This window comes from Bombus vancouverensis, chromosome 2 (assembly GCF_051014615.1).
Source record: "Bombus vancouverensis nearcticus chromosome 2, iyBomVanc1_principal, whole genome shotgun sequence".
NCBI lineage: Eukaryota > Metazoa > Arthropoda > Insecta > Hymenoptera > Apidae > Bombus > Bombus vancouverensis.
Window position 1 is genome coordinate 14,870,266 of NC_134912.1, and position 14,596 is coordinate 14,884,861.

The following is a 14,596-nucleotide window of genomic DNA, read 5'->3' on the forward strand; positions in this document are numbered from 1 at the left end:
AAAATTTTAAATACTTATATTTTAAAATTATAAAGAAAAGATGTCAAATTTCATAAATATACTTTATCAGTTTTGTAATAAAACTTATTTTACTAAATTATTTTAAGCAGATTTTAATAATTCTTTTCATAAATAATTGAATATTTTAAGCCACTTTCTTTAAAACAAATTATTTATAAAAGTAAGATTCAAATTATTAAAACGCAGTAACTTTTTTACCAGTCTTGAAGAGTAGGTACACATTTTTATTTTGTTTTGTATACATCATAACTTTGTAAAATGTTTTGAAAACTTACCGAAGAAATTTCTACAAGTCAAGACTATAAAAATCACAGTTCACACTCGTTCCAAATAACTTAATTATTACCTTTCTTTACGTAACATCAAGACCAACATTCTTTGAGTATTGTAATAATTTTTCATGTATGAGTAGAAAGTATAAAATAACAAATAATCAAAAAAACAAAAATCAATAAATTAGAAATTCTCTTATTTTTATATGTTCATTTCTTTGATTGATTTATGCTTCGATTGTTGTAAAATTTTACTTCCAATTCAGATTTTAGTTGGTCATTCTAATTCGAAACAATGAAAAAGCTTGTGATTTCGATTCGATATTTTTCGAAATTTCAACGTGCCATATTAAAGTACCAATAATAACATAAGACAACAAATGATAACGTTAAAAATTTAACAAGTACAAAACAATTTTGCCCGAAATTATTCGGTATTATTATACGAGGTACTATTCAACAACATATCACAAATGCACGAAACACGAATAATAACAAAATCAGCCTGTGGTTTAAGCGTTACCAATCACGAAAGGTGTTGCTAATAAATACATTATTACTTTCCATATTAGAAAAGAAAATTGCTTTAACCAGGTCTAGATATCACAAGATACAATATTGAAAATTTTTGGAAACGAGATTAGTCTTCGTGCTTTTTCTTCCAAGACTCTGAGGATGATGGTGTCCATATTGTACTGAGCGAACGAAATGGATCGAAATCCGATCTTTCCTAAAATAATATTGAAAAAGTTTTGTATATAGAATCGAGATAAATATATGAGTAAAAAATTATTCTCTTACTTGTGTATCCGATTCTGTTTGTAATGAAGATAATTGTGAAACTAGAGATGGTGCAGCTGCACCCCATGGACTTGCAGCCCATACACCTCCTGTATTTATTCCCCAAACACCACTTCTTTCTTCTCCTACTGCTGTTCTAGTATATAAAGGTTCCCAATTTGATTCAACTGTTACCCAGTTATCTGTAAATTCAAGTTCATAATATTTTGATTATTTTAAAATAAAAAAAATATGGTCATATTTAGTTGCTATATACTATGTAATAAAAAGATTTTTTACCCTTTAATGTATCCATTAACATTGGAGGTTTCTCTGAGGATTTTGGTGAATCCAACTGAAATCCAGTTGTACTATCAGACAATAATTTAAGCATAGGATTATTATCTTCCCATAACTGACATCGTGTATCTTCCTCAGGACTCTCTAATTCCATTAATGGTTCATCGGTTTCTGGAAGATCGTCGTATGGAACCAATTCACGTTCAAACTGAAAAGTTCCAATCGAATTGTGATTGTAAAAATATTAGTATCACACAGTCATAAATTGAATTATTTTTTAACTTACCAGTGGTTCTGTGAAGGCATTTATGAAATAACTATTTGAATGTTGCGAATTATTCTGCATTTTCAAAGAATCTTGACTAAGTGGCTTCTCTTTCTCAACAGATTGAATGCAGAAAGACGGAGATTTCGATACCATTCTGTATTCCTTCGTACTATGTATTAATTCTTGACTTGATTGTTGTTTAGTATAATCTACATCTTTGGTGTCGTTATTGAAAACCATTGACATGTTATGCGTGGTCGTTTGAGTTTTGTGCAACTTATTTAAGCCCGAAAACGACGAAATACTCTCTTGATTTCGTGCTACGACGTCACTAAACCTAGCTCGATTTTCACCCCAATATGATGGTGGCGGAGGTAACGGAGCGGAAACAGCTCCCAATGCACGTGTTACATCTTCTCTTTGGTTAGTACTTCCATTTAATGTTGCTACTATAATAAAAATAATTAATAATTAATGGTCAATAATTAACAAAATTAGATTAAGAGATTTGGAGATTTTATATACCTTTTATATGTCCTTTATCGATGACTCGACGTTTCTGGGATCCCTTATCCTTTCTAGGAGGATTTTTATTCTGTCGTGGTAACTTGAAGGATGACTCAACAGTACGGGTTGTATGAATATGGTGTTTCATAGTAGATCTTGTATTCGTTTTCCATCTGTTTGGATTATTGTGTCTTTCTTTATCATATTCATCGTCGTCACAGTCACCTTCGTAATTATCTCTATAATCTACGCATGGCACAGAAACAATTGATTGAGGTTTAGTCTTTTTAGTTGCAGGTTTCCTTTGCAACTTATCAGATTTTCCACAAGGTTGATCGAAATTCTGTAACAAATAATATTTATTGTAAAATTTATTTTATAATTTGTAAAATGAATAGAAGTAGTAATTTGATGTACATACAGTTTGACCAGGTTTCTCACCTTACAAAGCGGTGGATCATCTTGAACAGAACTCTCTGTTGTTGTAGACGACGTTTCTTCCTCCGAAAGATGAATGTTCCGTTGATTACTATTCGGCTCAAATTTTTTAAAGGATACGTGATTGTTATTGCTATTTCCAACTGCAGTTTGTTTTCTTTTACTATCTAGCTTGTTAGTTCGAGTATTATTAAGAAGTCCCGTTGTGTCAACTTGAACTTCATGATCGACCAGCTTCGTTTCCGTCTTAACATTTGTTGTTTGATTAGACTTCCCTTTCCTATTGGTTACAGGACTTGTCTTTGTAAGCGTATTTATAGGGTATTTCTTTTCTTGAGTTCCCTGGATATCAGAAAATGCGTTCTCTGCCACAGAATTATCCATTTGAACTTCCTGTGCATTGTTTTGCTTTTTATTATTCCTTTTCTTGACACCAAGCGTAATATTGCTTATAACGTTACTGTTATCTAAATTCGATTCTTCGCACCGTTTAAATGTCAACATGTCTTTCGATTCGGTGTCTAGCTTAAATCTGCGTTCCTCATCCGCAGACCAGTCAGGAATTTTCAGTCCTTTTTGCATGTTATCTTTGTCCTTATACTTTTTCACGTTCATCAGTGCCCAATCTGGATACGTTTCTTCTTTTTTTGCCATTTTCTGTTTTTCCTCGTTTATTAATTTCTCTTTCAAAGAAGTCGAATCTTGCGTTGTATGTACAGGCATGTGCGATAATAACCTTAAATCTAGAGGTGGTTGAACTGAACTTTCTCTCGAGAAGTTAGCTAAAGCTCCCCGTAATATTCGATCCGCTTCAAGAAATGAAATAGCGAGAACACATATTAATAATATCGACGAAAGACTTATAGCTGCCCATTGCACAGTGTATTCCCATGACGGTCTCGCAAGTGCCGCTGTGCAAGCTTCCAAAGAATGCGGAGGAAGAGTAGCGAGTAAATTAAGTATCACCATACCGTTCTCGATATCACTATCAGAACCCAAACTTGTAGATATCAGGAGCTTCCTTTCGATTCGTGACAAGGTGAAGTCTGGCGTAAATGCTATTTCCACCTTTTTTGTGGCATTTGGGTTCAATTTGAACGGCATGCAGTTCAATACCTTGAAACCATACCCTTCGCATCGTAAACCGTTAATATAAAAATCGTAGACTTCTATAGGAAGTTCTCCTGTATTCCTTGCCATAAAGGATCTCTTTACCGTCAGATTTGGAACCGGATTTCGTTTAAATCGTTCTCCTATTATTCAGAAAAAGAACAAAATATATTAAGTTGTTTTTTTTTATGTATTAGTTCATGTTAATTTGTAATTATTAAATAGATAGTAATTTTTTGTAAAATAAATCCATTTTTTCATTATGCTTGAAGGGTAGAACGAGGGTAGAGAAACGTACATACGTTCACAATCTTTAAGATGTTTTTCCGCAAGTTCGAATAGTAAAGGCGTAGTAGAACCTGGCTTTCGATTTCCAAATCTAAACTGCGCATTTGCTCCTTGACCCATCACACGCAATACTTCCAAAATAGTCATGTTATTCCTACAATTATTGAAAATGAAGGAAGATTTATTACTCATTTCTTTATTTTGACGAATTTGGTGATGAAATTTACCTGATATATAAAAGTGCAGATGATAAAGATGGTGAGAAAGGTGTATATGATACTTGTACAGTTCTCGACTCCGAAGGTTTTAAATACAAAGGAATAGATTGTGATGCTACTGTAATGTCCCATTCTTTCTCGAACATTTCTCTATCTATTATACTTTCTTCTAACTTGAATTCTTCTGCAATTGTAGATCCACATTCTACACATGTAAATTTAAACCTATACATAAAAATATATTCATTCATATTACATGTTTTTGTTATAATTTTTGTATGGACAACACTTTATATAGGGTGAAACAAAAAAAGAGTTTATAACTTTTAGGGTAGATAGTATTTGTCAAACAATGAAAAAATGTCCTAATAAACATGGGTCGAAAAATTAACAGTTCCAAAGTTAAAAACAATTTGTTGTTTCAGTTAAGGCGACTGACCTTCTCGCTTCAGAAGCTATCATATCATAAGGAAATAATGTGAAGATTTCTTAAAAGTATAGTGTACTCTTCAACAATTAATGACATAGACGAATTACGTCAGAAAATATAAAATGCTAGTCAAATAGTTAGAACACGTCCAAGAAATTTTTAAAAAGTACGCAATTTAATACAAATATGTCAAGCATGTGTGAAAATGGAAGGCGGATATCTAGAAAGCTTTCTGTAATCGATAATGTAATCCACTGTTTGAATATGGTACGATAGCTCCCGAAGCAAGTTTGTCGCTTTAATCGAAATAAAGTTGTTTATAACTTTGAAAATATTCATTTTTTGACCCATGTTTAATTAGGACTTTTTTCATCATTTGGAAAGTACTATCCTAAAAGTTATGTATCCTAAAAGTAGTATCTATCCTAAAAGTTATGAGTTTCACCCTGTATATATATTTGTTTATTTATTCAAAAAATACATACTTAGCAGGTAACGAATGATAAAGTCTTGTTCCTTGTGGATAATTCCAATCCATAACTAATTGTATTATTAAAGGAGTGATACTTGGATTGTACACTTTGATCGTGCTATAGGATGTATTTCCAATTTGCGTCAAAGGAAACACCAAAGCGACTTTATTTTTACTATTACCGAAACCAGTTAGTAAACTGGGCCAATGTGGTTTTATATTTAAATAAAATTTGTGCCCGCGAACTTCTGTTGTATCTAAACGCATCGTAATATTGTCCCAAGAACGACCGCCTGTTGAATTAAGAAATCGTGTATATCTGGTATTTAATAAATTTAAATCAGAGTCTCTTGTATGTGAAGGTAGGGCCAAGGTGTTTAACCACTGTTTACCAGCTGTAACAAGATAAAAAGTATGAGTTTAATAATATAAGCACATGTACATATATAAACATCATTTAAATTACAGTGTGTATAATAAGATAACTGACCATTGCTGTCCAATGATAAGCCTAAATAACAATGATGCTTACAAGCCACTGATGGTTCAATTCTTACTGAACCAATGTAATTTTCTCCTTTCGTTATAACAGGCATTGATGCTTCTTCTAAAGGTATGTATTTTATTCTGTTATCTTTATTTACTGGTGCGATTCGAGTTACTTGCATAGGCTTAACAAATGTTGAATATACCTTTACTTGCTGTACGCAAATTGACCCCTGCAAAATTATTACAATAGAAATTATTAAAAAAGGTTTATTAAAAATTCAAAAAATTCAGATAAATCCACCAATAATTTGGTACAATATTCTAATCACTTACAGGGAAACAATCTGTAAAAATAAGTTTTTTCAAAGAAATTCTTCCATATGCAACTCGCATGTAAACTGGTAAAATAAATCTTTCATAAGTTGTCCTAACGAATACATCACCCACAATTGTATCTTCCTCAACCATTGGAGTTTTAACTTTAATTTTAAAAATAGCTAAGTGACCAGGTTTTATGTATTGCTAAAATTAAGTAATAATGTTTTATTAATGTTTTTATGATTATTGTATTGTAATAAATATTTGTTATAATAGAATTATTACTTACATTACCCGTGTGACTGCATACAGTTATATTACGAAGTTCTTTATCCAATAAATCAGCAGGACCTTTTTGACAACCCATAAGTTCCAATACTGCACCAGGCATATTAACACCCCAACCATGTAAATCTATATTAATTGGATTTTGATTCTCCAAAGCAAAAATAGCCTCATTTTCAGTTCCACTTCCTACTGTGCCAAAATTCATCGTGCCTTCGTCACTTTCTCTTTCTTCAGGAACAATTTTCCTTACTTTTCCATCATAACTTAGCAATGGAACTTCAGTTACAGAAACGTTTGAATGAATTAAAATTGACGATTCCATCTTCACATTATCAGTTTTCCTATCTTTTGCGAGTTGTAAAGAAAATATATTAACTTTCTGTTCTGGTTTTATTACTCTTGGAATAAAATTTTTTATCTGTAAAATGAAAGATATATATTTTAATTTCTAATTAAATTTTTTCTTGGAGTTTTGTATTATCATTGTAACTTACTGTAAAAAGTGTCTTTACATGCGATGACATTGTGACATTTGTAATAGCTAATGGTAATTTAAACTTATTAACAACGCTAAAATTTCGTGTTTGATTAGATTGGAGAGAACAATAATGCGTAATTGATGCGTTTACTTCTAGTCCACCCTGTAGAGCTTGTGCTACCCATGGAATTGTTAGTTTTTGACTAGAACCACCAGGACCTATGGCTTTTATCACTAATTTCCCCTTAAAATGTTGTAATTCTAAACCAGTCTTCCCTAAAATAAAATAGTATATATTATTATATGATATATTATATATATTGCGAAATTACGTACAGTCATAAATTAATGCTCCTATGGCAATCGGTATATCGGTATCTCCAGGAATTACCGCCTGCTCGAAATGAAGTTTTAATGCTTTAGAAACTGGCGTACTAATTATATTCTGTAAAATATATAAAAATTCTTTTGTTTATAATGATCCAAATACTTCATAAATTATATTAAAAAAATTATTTACCATAACTTTTATTGGCTTTTTTGCCGAATTTTTCAAAGCAATAGGGTATTGGATGGGAGGTTGCAATGAGCCGCCCATGCCTAAGTTAATTACTCCAGAACTTCCACCCCAATGAAGACCAGCCCCACTTTTAACTTCGACTTCAACTGTTACAATAAGCACTTCTGAAGTATTGTTTACTTTAAGTCTGTAATTAAGACAAATATCAATAATTAAATCTAGAATAATTAAAGATAACATTTGTGACACAAACCTAATGTATGCAGTATGATTTTTTTCTGTGTAAGCATTAAAATGTAATCTTATGATAGGCTTTGTCTGATATGGTGGAATTTCCCATAGTTCACGTGAACCTTCTGCTTCTCCTGATGGTAATTCTAGTTGAAATTCTCCACCACTACTATATACCTCTAATACCTTATTCATAAAATATAAAATACAGATAATTATTAAATAAAATAAAAAGTAAATAATTTTTAAAATAATTTATACTTATATATTATATAATATATAACTTAATATTATATAATAATTTAAAAAATATATAAACAAATCCATACTTGTAAAGCTTCTGAGTGTGGATTGTGCATGTATATAAGTGGAGTAAATGTTGCATTTAAAGGTAATTTAACACCCACTACAGGTCTGAGTCGATATGGACTACTGACACTTATTCCCTTCACCTATGTGGAGATAAGATTATATTTTTAATAAAGAAAAATATATGTAGAATTTACAATTATAAATACAATAGTTTGTGATTACTTGATATTTCACAGTTCCATCTGCGGTATGTATGAAAAGGTGTATATCAATATCACCTTCTTCTCGGCCAAGAAAGATAACATCGAATGTTGTATTCCCCAATGGTGGAATTACCTATACAGTTTAAATTGTGATGATGAAACTTATTGTATTTTACTTACATTGTTTTATATTATTTTAAGATTAATTTATCAATCTTTTATTTCTTTTAGATATTTTCATTTCTTTTGTCTCTTGAAAAATAGACATAAAATCTTACACCCTGAAAAACTTACTTTGTTTCGAAAGAATGATGAATGGAAATGACGCGTATTTCCAGAAATTGATAAAAGGTGGATTGTTTTGTTGTGATCTTTATTAAACAAGATCACAGTTTCTTGGTGAGGTATACCAAGTTGTCTAGAAACAAAAACATCTTCATTGTATGTATATTCACCTATATTAATGTGACACAGCCAAAATTTATATACCTCTCTTTAAAGTCCAAAACATGTGGTTTGAAATAAACATAAGATAATGAATCTTGTGTTTTATCTTCGTCTGATGTCGTATCCCTTAAAAATCAGTTTGAAAATTTTAATATATCTAATAATAATTTTCAAACGTATTTGTAATAGTGGAAATTGAAAATAGGAAAGGTATGAGAAAAATTAGTTTGAAGTAATCACAGTTAGTAAAGAAGTGTTTAGAATTTAAAAAAAAGCTGTTATTTAAATATATTATTGTAATAAAACAATTAAAATATTTTACTAAATAATTAAAATCATTGTATTTAATAACGTATCTTTTTACATTTTAAACTATTATATTGTTTTTGTGCTATCATATTAAGACAATTAATTAATTAAAAATCCTAAATATCTATCTCATATCTTTTCAATTTTTAGCCTTGCATGAAATAAAAAAGAGATTGATGTAAAATTATAGTACTGTACATAAACATTTTGAAACTGAAGAAGGAAATTTATAATGAAAACCTTTCCTACTTTCACTCACCATTATTTTAATGAGTATTATGCTTACCCAGCCCCCTGTACTGTATTAGTAAAATCCTATAAAATAAAAATTTAACATCATATAGAATCATATAACATTTGTTTTAGAATGTTAATATATATTTTTAAAAAATAAAAAAATTTCATTAAAATATTTGGAGAAAAATACTCATTGCAGTCAACTTTATATTTAAAAATTTGTTTATTTGAAACTATCTATTTAACGCAAAAATTTTGGTTTTCTTCTCTAATCTAATGTAATCTAATGGAATCTAATATAAGATAAGACAATTTAGATAAGAAAAGAAATGCAACTAACCTTATGCATAGACATAGGTATGTTGTCCAAAAGGTATTGAACATCATTGTCATCCTGTACGAAGGCTATGAAACATTTCTTATTAGATAAAAATCTTAAATAAATTATCAATTTTTTATACAGATTATTTGTAACAAAAATTATGAAATATAAACAATATAAAAGCATCATAAGTTATAAAATATTACTTCAGAAATATATTAATCATTTAGAGAGATTTGATATAATAATAATCAGATTCATCATTAGAAAACAGTTATTAATTGGTAAATATTGTCATTCATTAATGTCATTAACATAAAATTTTATGTATGTCATATTATACTTTTACATTCATGAAGTTTCTATGCACATGTATGACATAAAATTGTCACTAACAATTCCTTACTTATCTCCTAAAACATAATATCATATCAACATTTTATTTGCCACAGTATAATACTACAAACATTGTAAATCTCTGTCATTATAATTGACAGTATGCTCACAATATAATGATAACTACAAAATAATAAAGAAAACCTTGTATTTGTGCGAATACATGAATTAATTTATAATTCAACGACATAAAAAAGGAAACTATCAATAAACATACCATGAAGTATCTTTGTTAACAAGCAAGTAAGTACAGATCTTTAAATTTTCTTAGAAAAATAAGAATTTATTGACTTTTAACAAGCACATAGGATTTTGTATTAACATAAAATTATATTTCAAGTAAACAATGTCTGATCATATGTCAAATAACAGTACAGAAACGTTATTTAAGATGTATATTATTGTGGCGAAATGAAGATAATTAAAATAGTATAAATATACATTTACCATTATTGTGCCCATGTAAGGACGGTCGAATTTGTGACGTCAACTCGAAAAACGTTAACAAGAAGATACAATAAAGTACTTTTAACTCAGTCATAATAATAGTTTTCACTGTGTTGTTTGCTGTTTTGTCTTTAGCAGAAATGAAAATCCGCTTTCGGCCATACTTTTGCCACTATCGAATTCTGGAGTATCGATTCTACTTCCGTCCGATTTGAAACCTTTCCACAGATAAATTTCATACAACCAATCTGACGAAGATGGATTATATATGTATTATCTCTATATCTTATTGTTATATCAATGTATCATTCATATATTAATCTCTGATATGTTAATTTCTCGATTATTTCGTTTTTCTGTAAATAGTTCAAGTTCTCAAAGTAATCAAACAATCACGTCATTTGATTCATCACTTATAATTTATAGGCGGGTAAAGACTTGCAAGTTTGTAATTAAAAGTTGTGGTTTTTCATTTTATTTCAAAATATATATTGGTAATTTGCGATTTCATATATGTATATGCATATGTTATGATGATTTCGAAATGATACTTATATTTGATTAGTAGAATGTCCGTTTATTATTCCAGAATTGATTATACAATTTAAAATATTGGCTCGTGTAATTTTGTTGATTTTTATATCTCCAAACACCTACGTAAAAATCGTAAATAATATTTCAGAACCTTATTATAAACTATCCAATTACGTTGCTTTATTGTGAGAAAGTTGACAACTTCACGGTTTCTTTTGAATATTTTATTGAAGTTTGAAGTTGATTTTATATCGTTTAATATATTAGTTGAATAAATAAACACGATTGATTATTTAATACTAACTTAAAAAGCTATTTTTGTAAATTTTAAATAAATATTTTATGTAGTTTGTTCAATGAATCTGATCAAGGAAGATAGGGAAATTCATGTGATCAATATCTAGGGGAAACATAGGAAACCCTAGTATTTAATTTATTTGGAGCCAGTTCAAGCTTTCAAATATGAAAGCTCTATCTGCACATGTGTTGCATATAACCTAATAAGTAAATAAGAAAAAAAAGTATTACATTATTACGGGGAACATTTTATGTTTTAAAGAATTTTATATATTGGGCATTTTAATATAAAAATTTTACTAATTTGGAAATAGACATTCAAAATGCGGAATACTAGTATGTGATGTATATGTTAAATTATTAATAGAATTATTATTAAACAGATATTTAATTAATCCCCATTCTAAATAAAATAGGCAATAGAACTGAGAAAAAGAAACTTTCTTGGATATGTAGGAAGAAGATAAAATCACAGAAATCAAAGAAATCGACACAAGAGATAGATGACAATACAGATGAAAATAAGAAACCTAGGATTATTGTACGCAATATACCATTTAAGGTTAGTGCACTTTTCAATATTGAATAAGAAATATATTTCTATATTAGCAAATTCATATTTATTTATGTCGTTAGACAACTCCAGAAGATGTGAAAAAATTGTATGAACCATTCGGAGAAATATTAGAAATAAATTTTCCAAAACGGACAGATGGTTCCCCAGTTGGATGTTGTTTTATTCAATTTAAACAGCTAAAAGATGCCTCAAAAGCAATATTTAGTACAAATAAAAAGGAATTTCTTGGTATTGTTCTATTAAGAAATAAAAATTACCAGTATTGATAATTTAAGTAATAATTTGTTGACAATAATGTGTTAAAAACATATTTTTAGGTAGAATAATAAATAGTAGTTGGGCTGTTTCAAGATCAAAATACTGTGAAAAATTGAAAAAAGATTCAGAAAAAGCAAAAAATTTGGATAATGAACATGGTACAAGTGAGGGTACAGAGAGAAATCAAGATAAAAAACATGAAAATAAACAAATGAAACAGGATGAAGACGAAGAAGAAGATCCATCTAAACAGGAAACATTATTACAAATAAAAAGGGAAAGGAGAAGATTGTTCAAGGACAAAAATAGAAAAAAGAGAGCAAGAATTATAATAAGAAATTTATCATTTCAGGTAAGATAATGGTAAAAATTTACATTATTTTTCTTTTAAAAGATTTATATTTTTCATCATAATTGTAGGCAACTGAAGAAGACTTGAAAAAACATTTTTCTCCATATGGGGCAGTAGAAGAAATCAGAATTTTGAAGAGAAGTGATGGCAAAAATGTAGGATGTGCATTTTTACAATTTGAACATGTACAAAGTGCAGCTAAAGCTATACATTATACAAACTTACAACCACTTTTAAATAGACCCATTATAGTTGATTGGGCAGTATCTAAAAATAAATTTGCACAAAATAATTCTGAAAATAAACAGGAAGATGAAGTTAGAGTAAAGGTGGAAGATGAAAGTGACATAGAAGATACAGATAATACAAAACAATTAAGTTTAAACGGGGAGCTAGAGGGGTGAGTAAATTTATAATTTTAAAGAAAGGATATGTAATTTTGTATTTTAAATACTGTTTTAAAAGCATGCAACTAGGATGTAACTAAACAAAATGTAATTGCAGTGAAGACGAAAAACTCGATATTGTCACAGAAAATGTTGAATTTGATAACAATTGTTTAGATGAAGTAGAAACAGACAATGAAAGTGAAATATCTGGAAATAATGAAAAAAATGAAGACGAAGAACAAGGAAAGATAGATGTAAAAAAAACAAAACCACGTTTCAAATCTCATGATGTTTCTGAAGGAAAAACCATATTTCTAAAAAACGTACCATATTCGGTAAAAAATGATGAGTTGAAGAAATACATGGAACGATATGGACCTGTTTATTATGCTCTCGTGTGCATAGATCCATTAACTGAATTTTCAAGAGGTACAGCATTTGTTAAATTTAAGGTAAATTTTTATGAAATATATTCTATCCTTTTCATAACAGAACTTACATTATCAAAAAGATTTGATTGTAGAATGTTGAAGATGCCGAAAAGTGTTTATCAGCAGGGAATGAACTGCAAATGGAAGATCAAATACTTGAAGCACACAGAGCATTGGATAGAAATGAAATCGAAAATAAGGCAAATTCAAAACAATACAAACAAAAGGATTCTAGGAATTTATATCTTGTAAAGGAAGGAGGTATATATTGTATAAAATAAAAAAAGAAGAGGAGAAATTTCTTTTAGTAATAATTTTGTATAATATTAGAGATTAACTGATAAGTAAATTTTAATTTTTTAGTTATATTAGCTGGAAGTTCAGCTGCAGTTGGAGTTTCAGCGACAGATATGTCAAAACGGTTGCAAATAGAACGGTGGAAATCACAGATATTGCGAAATTTAAATATGTTCGTGTCCAGAGTACGACTTGTCGTTCATAATTTACCAGCTACGTTAAATGACGATAAATTCAGAAAAATCCTTGAACGTCATAGTCCTCCTACAGCGGTTATAAGAGAGGTATTTATTAGATTACATAATTCCAAATTAAATATTTAATGTTGAATAAACTTATGTTAGAAAATTAATTTTTAAGTTAATTTTATAAAGGCACGTATTATGCGAGATCCAAAAAATGTGGATCTGAAGGGAGTGTGGAAATCGAAAGAATATGGATTCGTTTCGTTTACGAAACACGAAGATGCACTTGAGACTTTGAGAAGTGTGAATAATAATCCAAATATATTCACTCCTAAGAGGGTACATAATATATAAATAACATCAATAATATAAATATAATTTTCTTTTAAATTACACTGTTACATATCTCATATTTTTATTTATTTAGAGACCAATTGTATCCTTTTCAATAGAAAACCGAGTAATGGTGAATGCTAAACAAAAGAGACTTCAAAAAAGTCGCGAAAATAATCCTCTTTACTCAGGAAACAAAGTTAAAACGAAAGGAGAAGATACAAACCAAGAAGTTGCAGCGAAACGACTAAAAACTGAAAATGAGGACAAGTTTAATATAAAACCGTATGCTGGAATGGTTGGAAAACCTGGTGAAAATAAATTACGGTCAAAACACAATTTAAAAATTCAAGCAATGGTGCATAGTCAAGCAGTAAAAAAAGAGAAAAAGATCAAAAAGTCTTCTAAAAAATTAGAAATAAAAAGGAAGCAGAAAATTGCCGATAGAAATGAAGTTAAAGTAAGCATTTTTTAAATCTATAAAACTGAAGATTGCATAACAATTATTTATATTCTTTAATGGAGACTTTTTCTTTACAGCCAAAACAAAGAACGAAAGTAAACCACGATGATGTGAATTTGGAGAAACTTGTAAATAAATACAAAGACAAATTAAAATCAATAGAATTGACAAAATCTAAATGGTACGAATCATAGAATTTAATTGTTACAATAGGAATTTTACGATAAGAAATTGTACCGAAAAGCTAATTTCTGTATACACATTATAAAGAAAAATAAAACGGCAAAACGTTGTAGGGTTTTAATTGTAAAACTACCTTTATACATCTTTTTATTTTAAAACTTACAAAATAAATATTATAGCATTTTAATTTAATCCA

General features: G+C 29.1%; 2 protein-coding genes across 5 annotated transcripts; one reads left to right on the plus strand and one right to left on the minus strand.

Moving 5' to 3' along the window:
* Window positions 1-224: 224 nt before the first annotated feature.
* Tmem131 (Transmembrane protein 131) lies at window positions 225-10,503 on the minus strand. 4 transcript variants are annotated; one of them, XM_033345506.2, is made up of 23 exons: window positions 10,102-10,503; window positions 9,277-9,341; window positions 8,986-9,014; window positions 8,433-8,516; window positions 8,238-8,361; window positions 7,963-8,076; window positions 7,758-7,880; window positions 7,451-7,614; window positions 7,198-7,384; window positions 7,014-7,122; window positions 6,694-6,953; window positions 6,201-6,617; window positions 5,927-6,115; window positions 5,595-5,823; window positions 5,118-5,499; window positions 4,212-4,427; window positions 3,999-4,138; window positions 2,590-3,839; window positions 2,167-2,491; window positions 1,660-2,087; window positions 1,374-1,581; window positions 1,095-1,276; window positions 225-1,023 (listed from the first exon to the last, which is right to left on the minus strand). In XM_033345506.2, exons 1-23 carry the CDS (start codon window positions 10,193-10,195, stop codon window positions 934-936), a joined length of 5,409 nt encoding a protein of 1,802 aa, XP_033201397.2. In that variant the 5' UTR covers window positions 10,196-10,503; the 3' UTR covers window positions 225-933. The 4 variants fall into 4 exon arrangements, with proteins under 4 accessions (XP_033201397.2, XP_076483862.1, XP_033201396.2 ...); XM_076627747.1 differs by having other exon boundaries at window positions 1,660-2,090; window positions 5,637-5,823; window positions 10,102-10,501; XM_033345505.2 differs by having other exon boundaries at window positions 1,660-2,090; window positions 10,102-10,499.
* A 579-nt stretch (window positions 10,504-11,082) lies between these two features.
* LOC117163324 (RNA-binding protein 28) lies at window positions 11,083-14,509 on the plus strand. The gene is made up of 11 exons (XM_033345507.2): window positions 11,083-11,268; window positions 11,349-11,494; window positions 11,569-11,737; window positions 11,827-12,119; window positions 12,188-12,519; window positions 12,624-12,960; window positions 13,032-13,200; window positions 13,303-13,520; window positions 13,611-13,760; window positions 13,849-14,214; window positions 14,295-14,509. The coding sequence occupies exons 1-11, from the start codon at window positions 11,256-11,258 to the stop codon at window positions 14,409-14,411; spliced, it is 2,310 nt and encodes a 769-aa protein (XP_033201398.1). The 5' UTR covers window positions 11,083-11,255; the 3' UTR covers window positions 14,412-14,509.
* Window positions 14,510-14,596: the final 87 nt, after the last annotated feature.